The sequence below is a fragment of the Delphinapterus leucas genome, chromosome 13 (assembly GCF_059928025.1).
Source record: "Delphinapterus leucas isolate spDelLeu-1000000601 "Yukka" chromosome 13, BTC_Dleu_Yukka2, whole genome shotgun sequence".
Taxonomy (NCBI): domain Eukaryota; kingdom Metazoa; phylum Chordata; class Mammalia; order Artiodactyla; family Monodontidae; genus Delphinapterus; species Delphinapterus leucas.
This window is the reverse complement of record NC_143141.1, coordinates 34,322,617-34,334,478: the sequence shown is the minus strand read 5'-3', so window position 1 is coordinate 34,334,478 and position 11,862 is coordinate 34,322,617. Positions and strand designations below refer to the sequence as shown.

Here is an 11,862-nt window from a genome sequence, read left to right as displayed (position 1 = left end):
CTACATACTAGAAGGGCGTTGCACCCCACCTCCATGGGGACAGAGGCTCCCATGCTGCCAGGCCCCTTCTGTACCTTTGTACCTCTGCATGGGGCTCTTCATTTGTATCCTTCATCATAAACTTTAATAGTAATTACAGGGCTTCCCTGGTGACGCAGTGGTTGAGAGTCCGCCTGCCGATGCAGGGGACACAGGTTCGTGCCCCAGTCCGGGAAGATCCCACATGCCGCGGAGCGGCTGAGCCCGTGAGCCATGGCCGCTGAACCTGGGCGTCCAGAGCCTGTGCTCCGCAACGGGAGGGGCCGCAACAGTGAGAGGCCCGCGCACCGCAAAAAAAAAAAAAAAAAAAGTAATTACAGTGTTTTCCTGAGTTCTGTGAGTCATTCTAGTGAATTATCGACCTGAGAGGGGTCATGGGGTTCCCCAGATTCGCCGTCGTCTGGGCAGAAGTGTGGTTGCCTGGAGAGCCTGCTTGCCCCTGGCATCTGAAGTTGGGGCGGCCTTGTGGGACTGAGCGCCTCACCTGTGGGGTCTGTGCTAACTCCAGGGGTGAGGGTCAGAACTGAATTGAATTGTAGGACACTCAGCTGATGTCAGAGAACAGCACACATCTAGTGTCAGAAGTGATGTCAGAAGACATCAAAGAGGACCTAACGTAATCCAAGATCTCACCTCAAGCTGACTGCATCCGTGCTCCCCTCAGTTGATCAGGTTCAGGACTAACTCAGAAGAAACCGCGGGGTAAGCCAACGTGCTGCTTTACAATGAGACCTGTAACTCCCAGGAGGAACAAACACTGCGTCAGGGGGTTCCTGCTGCTTCTGGACCAAGACCTAGGAGTGAGCCATCCCAGTGCAGCTGTGCAGCCCCAAGTCCCCACCCCCATGGGGGTGACCAGCTGGACAGAATCAGTAGCCCCAATGGCTGGTCAAGGCAGCCCTCCTGAAGTCAGTTCTGAGGATGACGGTAGATTCTCGCTCGTCGGTTCCCCATCAGTCCAGAGTTACAATCTTATCGAAATGGATCACATTTTTTTTATCTCATGAAAATCTAATTATGTCTTTGTCCCCTGTCTCACCAGCGGCCCATTTACGAGATGTCAGTTTCCTTGCAAGTGGCTTGTTCCATCCAAATTGTGTTGATTTTTCCCGTTTTCACCTTCAGTCCCTGCATCTTATTCCCATAGTGTTTTCCCAAATGCTGGAGTCAGCCTCCCATAGGGCCCCGAGCACCACCTGAGAAGCCCACCATCCGGCTTCTGTGGTGGAGAAGCCACACTGAACGTGCCTCCTCCTGCGGCCAGGCCAGGAGAGCAGCTTAGGTCCAGCAGGAGCCTGTGCCATGGACGGCCACTGTCAACGCAGCCACAGCCAGCCGGGAGCACAGCTCGTCGGCAGGGCGAGGAGGGGCGTGCCTGCCTACACCCAGCTCGTGATGCCATGGCAGTGTGTGTGTGTGTGTGTGTATATGTGTATTGTGTGATATATGCGTGTATGTGTATATGTGTATATTTGTGTATTGCGTATCCATATATTGCGTATATGGATATGTGTATGCGTGATTATGTGTATGTGTATATGTGTGTGATATATATGTGTATGCGTATATGTATGTGTGTATACGTGTGTGTGCATGAGTATATGTGTGCATGATATGTATGTGTATGTGTTTATATGTGTATGTGTGTGTATATGTGTGTAGGCTTATGTGTGATGTGTGGTGTGCATATATGTGTGTATGTTTATGTGTGGTGTGGTGTGTGTGTGTGATATGTGTATGTGTTTATATGTGTATATATGTGTGTATATGTGCATGGTATGTGTATATGTGCATGTTTGTGTGTGTGTGTGTGTGTGTGTGGAGAATACAGAGTCACCATCCACAAGCCTGCTACCTCCTGCCAGTTGAAAGCTGAGCAGAGAGGAGAGGACACAGGAAAATGTGAAGTCCATAATAGCACTGCCTGAGACCCCAGGAGTGTCCAAGTGGGAGGGGAGATGCCAGAGGTACCCCCCCAAGAGGCTTGTAAGAGGCCCAGGGGAGCAGCAGAAAAGAAGGGGCCTGCCTTGGTTTCTGTTTCCCCACATTCAGGAAGGGCCCACGTCAGCCCTCTCAGGAGCTGTTTCCTCCTGGGCCTGAGAAGCTGAGAGAACCTCGAAAGCAGAACTTTGGAGAACCCTTGCTCAGCTAGAAGGGCGAGGTCTGGGCCAGGAAGGGGCACCGTCCTCCAGGCTTGATCAGCAGGACTCCTCCTCTCGCCCCCTTCCCTGTGCCCAATCCCCTCCCCACTCCAGGCTCCCAGCTCTTATTTCTCCCACAAGAACGTAATCTGCCAGCAGGAAAGAAGCACCAGGAGGTTTCTAATCCTTGCTGAGAGGTTTCTCTGTTCTCTGGCCAGAAAAAAATCAAATGGACATCTTATACGTTAACACTTAGAACCACTCATTGGTCAGGACCTCTCACAGGTTGGTTGTCCCTGTGTCTGCTGAATGGTACAGGGCCGTCCTCCTAGAGATGCAGACCCTTAGCTTCAGACACCCCAGAAGTTTTTGATCAGCCATATCAACCCCTGACAACACAGGGTGAACAGCTGGGAGTGGCTGATCCCGCAGTTTTGATGGAAGGAAGAGACCCACGGCTGCAAGCAGGGCCCTGAGCAGCTGTGAACTAACAGTCTCCCTCCTTCAGGCATCTCTCCTGGGATTAGTCTTGAGAACCATCCTGCCCTCGTGCTCAGTCTTCTGGCAGGGGTGAGGCTGAGCCCGTACCCAATTCCCAGGATTAAGCCTATGGCTCAATCAACATAACCCATCTCCTGACCTCCATTACTGCTTCAGGGCTGAGCATGTGACCCAATGCTGGGCTTTTGTTGAAACTATTGGAAAGGGGAAATTCTCTCCTCTGAAGTTACAGAGCTGTGAGGTTCTAAGCTTGGAGCTACCCAGATCACCACTGGGGAGAGTCCGCCTGGCATCAGCGCCAAAGCAGAGGCAGCCAAGGGCAGGGCTGGAGACAGATAGCTTTGTGGCATGATGTGAGAAAGAGAAAAAAAGAAGGAAGGAGGGAAGGAGGGAGGGAAGGAGGGAGGGGGAAGGAAGAAAGGAAGGAAAGAAGGAAGGAAGGAAAGAAGGAAGGAAGGAAGGAAGGAAGGGAGGGAAGGAGGGAGGGAGGGAAGGGGAAGAGAGGGGAGGGGAGGAGAGGGGAGGGAAGGGAGGAAGGAAGGAAGGGTGGAAGAAAGGGAGAAAGAGGGAGGGAAGGAGGGAGGAAGGAAGAGGGAGAGAGGAATGGAGGGGAAAGAAGGAAGATAGATAGATAGATACATAGATGCATAGAGAAATAAAGCATAAAACAGAAAAATAAAATATTATAGCATGTACCTACCTGTTCACAAGAGCTAGGATCAGTCAATCAGTAAGAGTGGGTCAAATATTTTTTCTCCTCTTCTTTGTATTCAAATACAAAAATATAGATTTTTCAATAGCATTTCATTGCAGCATTCAGAGTAGGCATGTCAATCATTGGTAGCCTGCAGAATCAGAAAAAATATATAATACTATAATAAAATAAACACACAACTTGGATGAGATAAAATTCTCACCCATCCTTGGCTCCCAACTTTCCAGCTTATAATGGAAACAATCCTGGAATTTCATTAGACATATTATCGTGTCCATGACCTGAGACAAGGGCTAAAGCTCTGTCAATGCTGAACTTCTTGGGTAAGGACCCGCTGCCAGCAGAAGGGCAGGTACCCGTGTAGTGACCTCACTGGAGAAGTAAGCCCTGCCTGCGGGGGTAAGTGAGCCAAGGTCACACGGCAAGGCAAAGCAGCAGCCGTCCCAGTTTCCTGAAGGGAGGAGGGCCTGGCAATGCTACGCTGGTTGGTTACAGAGTGGGGCACAGACTCCAAATAAAAATACATCCTCACTGACCCAGGCTCCTTCAGTTTACAGAAAAAGCAATAGGCGGGGTCATGGGGGCAGGTCGTATCGCAGGATACACGTACACAGGACCCAGGAATGTCAGGAGGGCTGGACTGCCTCTGAGGAGATTCCAGGAACCTCAGCAGCCTGGCTCTTGGGCCTTCACTCTGCTGCCCTCCCCTCTGTGTCTCGCCTATTCCCTCCTCTGCACCATTCTCTTTTCTCTGCCAGATATATTCCTCATGTGCTTTGCTTCTCTGCCTCACAGCTTCTGCGTATTCTTAGTTTCTGCAGGTGCCCCGTGGTGGCCCCTCCAGCCTTTCTTTAACTCAGGGCCCTTCCAACTCAACTTCTCTCTGTTAACTGCCTCAATCCCTGGGTATTTCCAAGTTCAAATTCTTTTCCAGAGAAGTGGTCAGAGAGTCCCATTCATCCCTTCACATCAGAACCAACCAGAGATTCCTGGCCAGCCTTGTTCTTATCGCTTCCTATTTACACCAGTGGTGAGTGTCTTAGTCAATTCAGGCTGCTATAGCAAAAACATCACAGTCTAAGAGGCTTACACAAGAGAAATTTCTTTCTCACGGTTCTGGAGGCTGGGAAATCCAAGATCAGGATACTGGCAGACTCAGTCCCTGGTGAGGGCTCTGTTCCTGGTTTGTGGATGGCTGTCTTCTCGTTGTAAACTCACAGGATGGAGAGCAGACAGAGAGAGGCAAGCTCTCATGTCTCTTTTTAAAAAAAAAAAAAAAAAAATTTAGTTATTTACTTTGGCTGCACCAGGTCTTACTTGTGGCCCGTGGCATATTCGTTGTGGCATGCGGGATCTAGTTCTCGGACAACGGATGGAACCCAAGCCCCCTGCATTGGGAGCGTGGAGTCTTACCCACTGGACCACCAGGGAAGTCCCTCATGTCTCTTCTTATAAGAGCACGAATCCCATCATGAGGGCTCCACCCTGGTGACTTAATTACCTCCTACAGGCCCCACCTCCTAATACCACCCCAGGGGGGATTAGGGTTTTAACATATGAATTGTGAGGGGATGCATTCAGTCAGTGAGGGAGGCATCTCCTGCCCCAAATAATACAAGATGGCCAAACACATGACATCTGACGCTGGGCAGAAAATACTCACGGCAGTTTACTAGTCACATGCTGTCACAGTCCGGAGGAGGACACTGCATACCATGCAGGGCCACACGGGGGTTACACCCAGGAGCAGAGGGAACCAGCAAGAGCCGTGAGAGGCCGGCTTTGCAGCAACAAGAGGATGGTGTGTCCCTGGTTCCGCAGGAGGATGTGATGGGCTTGTTTGAACAGTTTCTGGACTGGTGGGTTAGCGGAACCCAGTAGGTTGGAGACTGGGTGGAGTGCAGCTGGCCCAGTTAAGGGGAATTGGCCAGGTGCGGGGACATATCTGGTGAGAGCTGGGGAACTCAAAGTTAGTTAGGCTTTTGAGGCCCTGTAAGCCTCAGAAAATATCATGGCAATAAGTGAAATTTTAGGCCTTACAATGCAAGCCTCTGAATCCACTGCCCTGGTGACAAGTGCCCACCTCAGGGAAGAAGCTGGAGCGTGGGGCAGGGTCACATGCTACTCAGCGTGGCGGCCCAGACGTGGTGACTAACACGCCAGGCGTGACAGGAAGATGGAGAGCAGTGTCATGTTTGGACACACAATGGGATAGCTCCCTAGAGGCAGCCCTGAGCCCACAACTTGTATTTCATTTCTACATCAGCTTGTGCTATGAGCACATAGCCGACACTGGGAAGAAATAACATTCTCCTGTAACTTGCTACTTCGAATTATGAAGAGTGGGAACAACCAAGTATTTCTCAGGGAAGACATAGATGCCTTCCATGCCCGCACATCCACCCCTGTGAACTTGCCCGTCTTCACTTCCCTGACGCCCTTGCCTCCTCAGACCTCAGATGTCCCTGGAGCTGGCCTACAAATGCTCCCTCGTGGACGCCATCGCTGACTGCCCATCCCCCGTCCATCACCATATTTTAAAAACCCCAATTGCCCCATGTTCCTTCAAGATTCCTCCTAATGCCCCTGACCTTAGCCCCGGCCCCTTTGCACCCAGAACACCACGCTGCTGGTCACAGTCACTGAAGGAAAACGTCCCCTCCCCGGACCCTAAAGAGGACACCTAACTAGGACCCCAAGGAGGGGAGGGCCGCTCTGCTGAGCCCATCCCACACTCACACCGCACCCTTTCTGCTTCCTCTCTGCTCCTCTCCTGTCTGGTGCGGGCCTGGATTCCTGCCTCGGCCCCTGGATGGGGGATTTGGACCCGATGTCTGTGATCACGGTCTCTGTGAAGAGTGGGAAACTTGATGTGTCTCCCCATCGGGAGCAAAGGCAGAGAACAAAAGATGGTCCATGAACATCTGGGAGGAAAGACCACCAGGAGGGTCGTGACACTGCAGACACTGCAGTGCTAGCTCTGCTGCACTTCAATAAAAGCCAGAGATCAGTACTACTCATATTTCATGGCATTTCTGGGGCTGGAACATTCCTACTCTCTGTTATTTTGAACCCCCAACTGTTTCCTGAGGACACCCCAGAACTTCATGTCCGGGAGAGCAGATGTTCTTCCCCGCACATTCACCTGCACCCGCGGGAAGAAAACAACAAAAGAGACTGACCTTTTCCTAGGCAGCATTTTATTCTAATGAAGCTCAGAGGTGCCCTCTTCACTGAAGGCCCCTTCCCCTGCCCTCTGGGGAGAGAGGAGATGCAGAAGAAAGAGGAGGGGAGGCAGAAGGGCTCGGCAGACAGACTGGTCCCAGAGTTTAGCGAGTGAGGGGGAGGGAGAAGCGCATGGATGCTGGTCCAGCTCTAAGGAGACACATTCCCATGTCAGCCCCAGATCTGAACCAGTCAAGCCCGTCCCAGGGAGGAAGGGTCTCAGATCTCAGAGGATGTGGATGAAGGGGGCCATGGGTACATGGCATGAACAGGGTCACCAAGAGCTGAGCTCTTCCCACTGAGAACACAGCCACCTCAGCAGGCAACTGGGAATTCTGGGGAGTCAACCAGAAAAGCCCTGAGTCTCAGTCTCCAGACAATTGCTTGGGTGGTCGAAGCAACTTTCATGCAGTGAAGACGAGGCTCCTCTGAAGGGATGGGACGCCCCAGGGTGCTGCCCCAGATTGCAGGTTCTGATTCACCTCACTGGGTGAATTAGTGAACTTCTAATCCTCTCCACCCTCAGCTCCCATTTCAACCCAAGATCTCCTTTCCATTTCAGCTGACTCTGTGGGGTCAGAGAACTCCTAGCCAAGGCAGATAGACTCCCGGATGCCTTCAAGACAATTTCGAAACAAGAAAAATTAAAGTTCAAAATCGCCCTGGAGTATGAAGGAGAGAGCCCCATTTCCTTGAATTCAACAAGCATTGGAGTTTAAAGTTTGAGCTTGGGGGCCAGTCCTGACATGGTTCTGATGGCATGTAGGGTCGTTTACAGATAAAAAGAAATTCATTGTCACAGGAGGCATCATTCCGTGACTGCAATGAGGACATCTTTATAACAGCACAGTGTTCATTGTTCCCAGTGTTGTTGGGCTCACCTGGAATCCAGAACCTATGAAAGGAAAAAAACAAAGAAAAACATATTTCCAATGAATAACTGAGAGATTTCAACTCCAGCTTTGGTGCCGAGTGATAGCATCTCAAGTTTTTCCATGCCTGAGAGGAAGGGGACCAGTGATCTGTCAATCTCTAAGCCTGCAATCACCCCCCAAGTCAGGGCCACACCAGCCCACAACTCTCAAGGCCCTATAGGAACCCACAGTGCAAAGACCTAAACTTAGAACGAGGTCCCTGCCAAGTCTGGGTGGACGGCCATGCTGCCAAACCCCAGAAGGCACCGAGAGGCCATGAATTTGTCCCCAGTTTCACAGCCAATTAGTGGCAGAGGTCAGCTAGATCTCTGTTCAATGCTCCTGCCGCCCGAGGATGGGGAAGAATCACAAACCCTGTGGTCAGTAGGAACTATCACTCCACTCTTCATGCCCTGGCCCAAGAAAGTCAGTCTGGGAAGGAGGGTTCTCGGGGCTTACTTCACACTCTGGACCTTGTTGAACAGCGAGTCATCCACCCAGTACCAGTACCCCTCACTCCCTGCTTTGCTCAGGCCGATCCAATAGAGAAGTCCGCCTGCAGTCCTGTAGAGAAGCTCCTGCAGAGAGACAGAATGAGCAGAGGTGCTGCCACGACTCCAAGTTGGAGCATCTGTCTCTCTGGGTGCTCTTCACCCATCCTCAGCGACAGCCCCTGAACCCACAGACACAGGGTTAGGACTCTAGACTCTGACTCCAGAGCCCATGATCTCACCTGCTCTGCTAGCCCACCTCCAGATGAAAGGAGCTCGTTCAATATTCTGCCTCACCAGGTACGGGACTTCTTGGGTTAGACAATGTCATTAATGCTATTCACAAATATTTCTACTTTCTGGGCACATGGAAAGATTGTACTACCCCGCCCCCTTTGAAGCTACAAATACTGCATCATTTATTTGGCCAATGAAATGTGAGCTGAAGTGATGTCCGTTGCTTCCAGCAGAAACTTTAAGAGCCAACACACAATGTGCCATGTTCCCTTTTCTCACCTCAGCAATTGTGGAAACATATGTTGAGATGAAATCTCCTTTGACCTAAGCCCTGAGTAACCACAGTGAGCAGAACCCCTTGCTGACCCTCATTGGACATGCAGTGTACAAGTGAGAAGTAATTCTGAAGAATTACTGGTATTTGGGGATTTTTGTCACTGCAGCGTAATCTTGCCCATCCTGCCTGATACAGCTACCAATACACCCCCTTCCTAGAGCCCACAGGACAGCACTCACCTGTTCACTCTCTGAGGTCACTGAGGTCAAGTGTGAATCCCTGGACAAGCAGAACTGCTGGGCACTGTACCAGGTCCTTGTGACTTGAGAAAAGTAATAGAAGTTCCCCCTGAAGTACTTCCAGCCTTGAGAAACCATCTGTAGGATGTCATCTAGAGAACAAGAGTGAAATATGTACTCTGGTGTTCCTGTTTTCTCTGGTGCTGGCTAGGTAGGGATACTTGAGTGGGATCCCAGAGACAGAGTGAATGGGGCTGGGCTCTGGGGGTCTTTGGGTCCTTGTGTAGGAGCTTGGGGACATTCCCTCAGATCCTGAAAGTCTGACTGAGATTTGTAGAGTCTCTGGGCTCAGAGAGGGGAGAGCGAGAGAGGCTGAATCAAGAATCTGTCTCTCTTGTGAGGAGGAGTAATTTTCCATTGGCCATCACAAGTGTCTGAGCCCCTGGGCTCTAGGTAGAGACTAATGGAAAATGGCTGGCTTTGGATCAGGACAAAGAGACTCCCTAATGCCTTCATATTCTATGCCTTGGTGTGGGAACCCTGGCTGGTCCCTAGTGCCTTCTCTCCTGAACAGCCCCTAAGCCCTCCCCAAACCCAGTGCTGAGCCCTCTCTTCTTAACTTTCCAGCCGTGGCTGCCCTGCTCCTCTCTCCCTTCCCTTCACACACACCAGCCCAGTGATGTCATGCCTAAGAGTGGCAAGGTCCCACGGGCTACTGGTCAACTTGCAACGTTCTTTTCTGAGTCACTTACTTTGCTGTTGGAACAACTGGCTGACATTCTCCAAACCTCTCTGGAGTCCCCGGACCTTTGCATTTAAAGCACTGGCTTTATCCAAATCTCTTTTTAGCTCCGGGATTTGGGCATTGAACTTATCGACTTCTTCCCAACTACTCGTTAGCACCTGCAGCCGTGCATTGGCTTCCTTCACGCTGGTTTCCAACCTCCGGATCTGAGAACGCATACGATCCAGGCTGGCACTCACCATCTGGACCTGAATGCCAGCTGCCGCCACGCCACCTCTATTCCTCTTTATTTCAGAACTCAGGGTGCTGATGTTGTCCACACGACCTTTCAGCAACTGGGCATTGGTCTTGACATCCGATACTGTGCCCAAAACCAAGGATCTGGATATGAGACAGTCAAGAGGTCAGCCAAGGGGATCCCCAGGGACTGGAGTGGGGCTGTTGCCAGGGTAATAAAAGGAAGGGAAGGGAAGGGATGGGCTCAAGCTTCCCAAGGACCCAACCCAAGGAGCAGTTGCCTACCCTCCCTCATTCATAATGAATTCATTCAACAAACATGCGATGGGCACCTTCCGTGCACCAGGAACTCTGGGAGAGGCAGATCATGCAAAGATCGACAAAACACGGTCTCTCTGTTAGAGGCTCTCACGGGTAAGCAGAAGAGGGGGTTAGAATCCAGTTCTAAATTTTCTTTGCATGTTCACGGCGCATTTGGTAAAGGGATGCCTTCAAACACCCCTTTGTCATACTTCCCATGTCCCTCTGGGCCTCACGGCTTATGACTACCCATAAGCCCCTCGCGGCTATGGAAGGGAGAGCCTATGCAGACTTCTAATCTGGAGGTGATCTCTTCTCCAGAGAATACAAAAAGGGAGAATTATGAAACCACTTCTTCTCTTCCCTTGTCCCACCCCCTGTCACACTCTGTTCAGGCCACAGGCTGACGTGCCATAGAGGAAACCAAAAATAAGCCAAGTGGGCTCAAAGCAGAGGAGACTCTGCTCAGACCCTCCAAGTCCAAGACCAAATATGTCCCAAGGCCTTGAAGGGAGAGTGCAGATGTTCCCTCCACCTGCTTTCTGGAGACCTAATGAGAGGAAGAAGAAGCAGAGGCCATGAGGCTTGGCAAAGCCAGAAGAGGGAGAAAGATACATCACACATCCAATGAAGAAGTAGGAAGTCTCCCTTGACATGACCTTTGTGGGAGCAGGAGAGTGAAGAGAAGGGGTCCTGTGGTGGGGGGGCAGTGATCCCTAACACTAACCGTAACCCTAGCCCTAACCTGTTGGCCAGGTTCTCCATCTAGTCAGTTGGGGCTGAGGATACAGTTGGGACACCATCCCTTGTCGGGTCAGGAAACATCATGCTCACTGTTGGGGGCTACCCACAAGGCTCTCGATCAAAGGGACACGAAACTCAGAGAGGAAGGAGGAAATGACACAGGTTGAAGATGGGCGAACATTTCTTGGGGACAAAAGAGCGTGTCCTAGAGCACAAGCATGCTGATCCCTGTCAGGAAAACCTCCCCGGAATTGGAAAGGAAGGAGCAGCAACTCATCTTCCGGGGGACGGTGGGGGTGTGGAGGTGGGAGGGGACTCTCTGACTGCACGTGGAAAGAGGGGAAACAAGACAAATGAAAAAGCCAGAGGCAGGAGAGACCACCAGAGAGCGGGGGAGAGAGGGAGCCGACTGGCCATGGGGAAGGATGGAGCCCAGGTGGAAGCTGAGGACTTACAGAGAATGGCCTGCAGCAGGACGGAGGCGACCAGGACCAGCATCAGGAAGATGACTGCAGCACGGACTGTGAGAAGTCTTCCCAGAACCAGAGATGGACGCGTCTTGGGAGGAGGCTCTGCAGGAAGAAGAGGAGAGCATTCGTTGGACCAGCAAACTGTGGGTTTGGGCACAGAGCCCTGAGCAGATTCTGCACCATAACCCTCCTGGCACAGGTGCTCCCGGCCAGCTCTCTCCCCAAAGTCCTTTTATCTAGAGGAAAAGGGAAGTGACCCCCAGAAGTCATTGTGTTATCCCAAAGTTCCCCATTCCTGGCTTAAGCACCTAGGCTACAGCTCGGTTCTCTCCTCAAGGGCCTGAGCTTTCAGGAAGAGGCCATTTGTCATCTTCTCCGGGGGGTCTATTACATGGGCACTTTAACTACCTTGTCCTCAGGCTAAGCTTTTTCTAAGACGGCTCTCATCCATCTTCCATCCTGCCATCCATTCACCCCACAAATACATATTGAATGCCTTCTAGATACCAGGCACTGCGCTAGGACTGAGACACAAAGCTGAAGAACTCACAGTCCTTGTACTCAAAGGGCTCACCATCTGGTAAGAA

The 11,862-nt window shown here is 51.4% G+C and overlaps 1 protein-coding gene across 1 annotated transcript in view; it reads right to left on the bottom strand.

Moving 5' to 3' along the window:
* Window positions 1–7,208: 7,208 nt before the first annotated feature.
* The window catches only part of CD207 (CD207 molecule), a 53,245-nt gene continuing 48,591 nt past the window's right edge, over window positions 7,209–11,862 (bottom strand). The window contains 7 exon segments of the mRNA XM_089922489.1: window positions 7,209–7,237; window positions 7,368–7,516; window positions 7,995–8,113; window positions 8,780–8,931; window positions 9,532–9,894; window positions 9,897–9,905; window positions 11,261–11,504. Coding sequence (XP_089778615.1) covers window positions 7,209–7,237; window positions 7,368–7,516; window positions 7,995–8,113; window positions 8,780–8,931; window positions 9,532–9,894; window positions 9,897–9,905; window positions 11,261–11,504 — 1,065 coding nt within the window.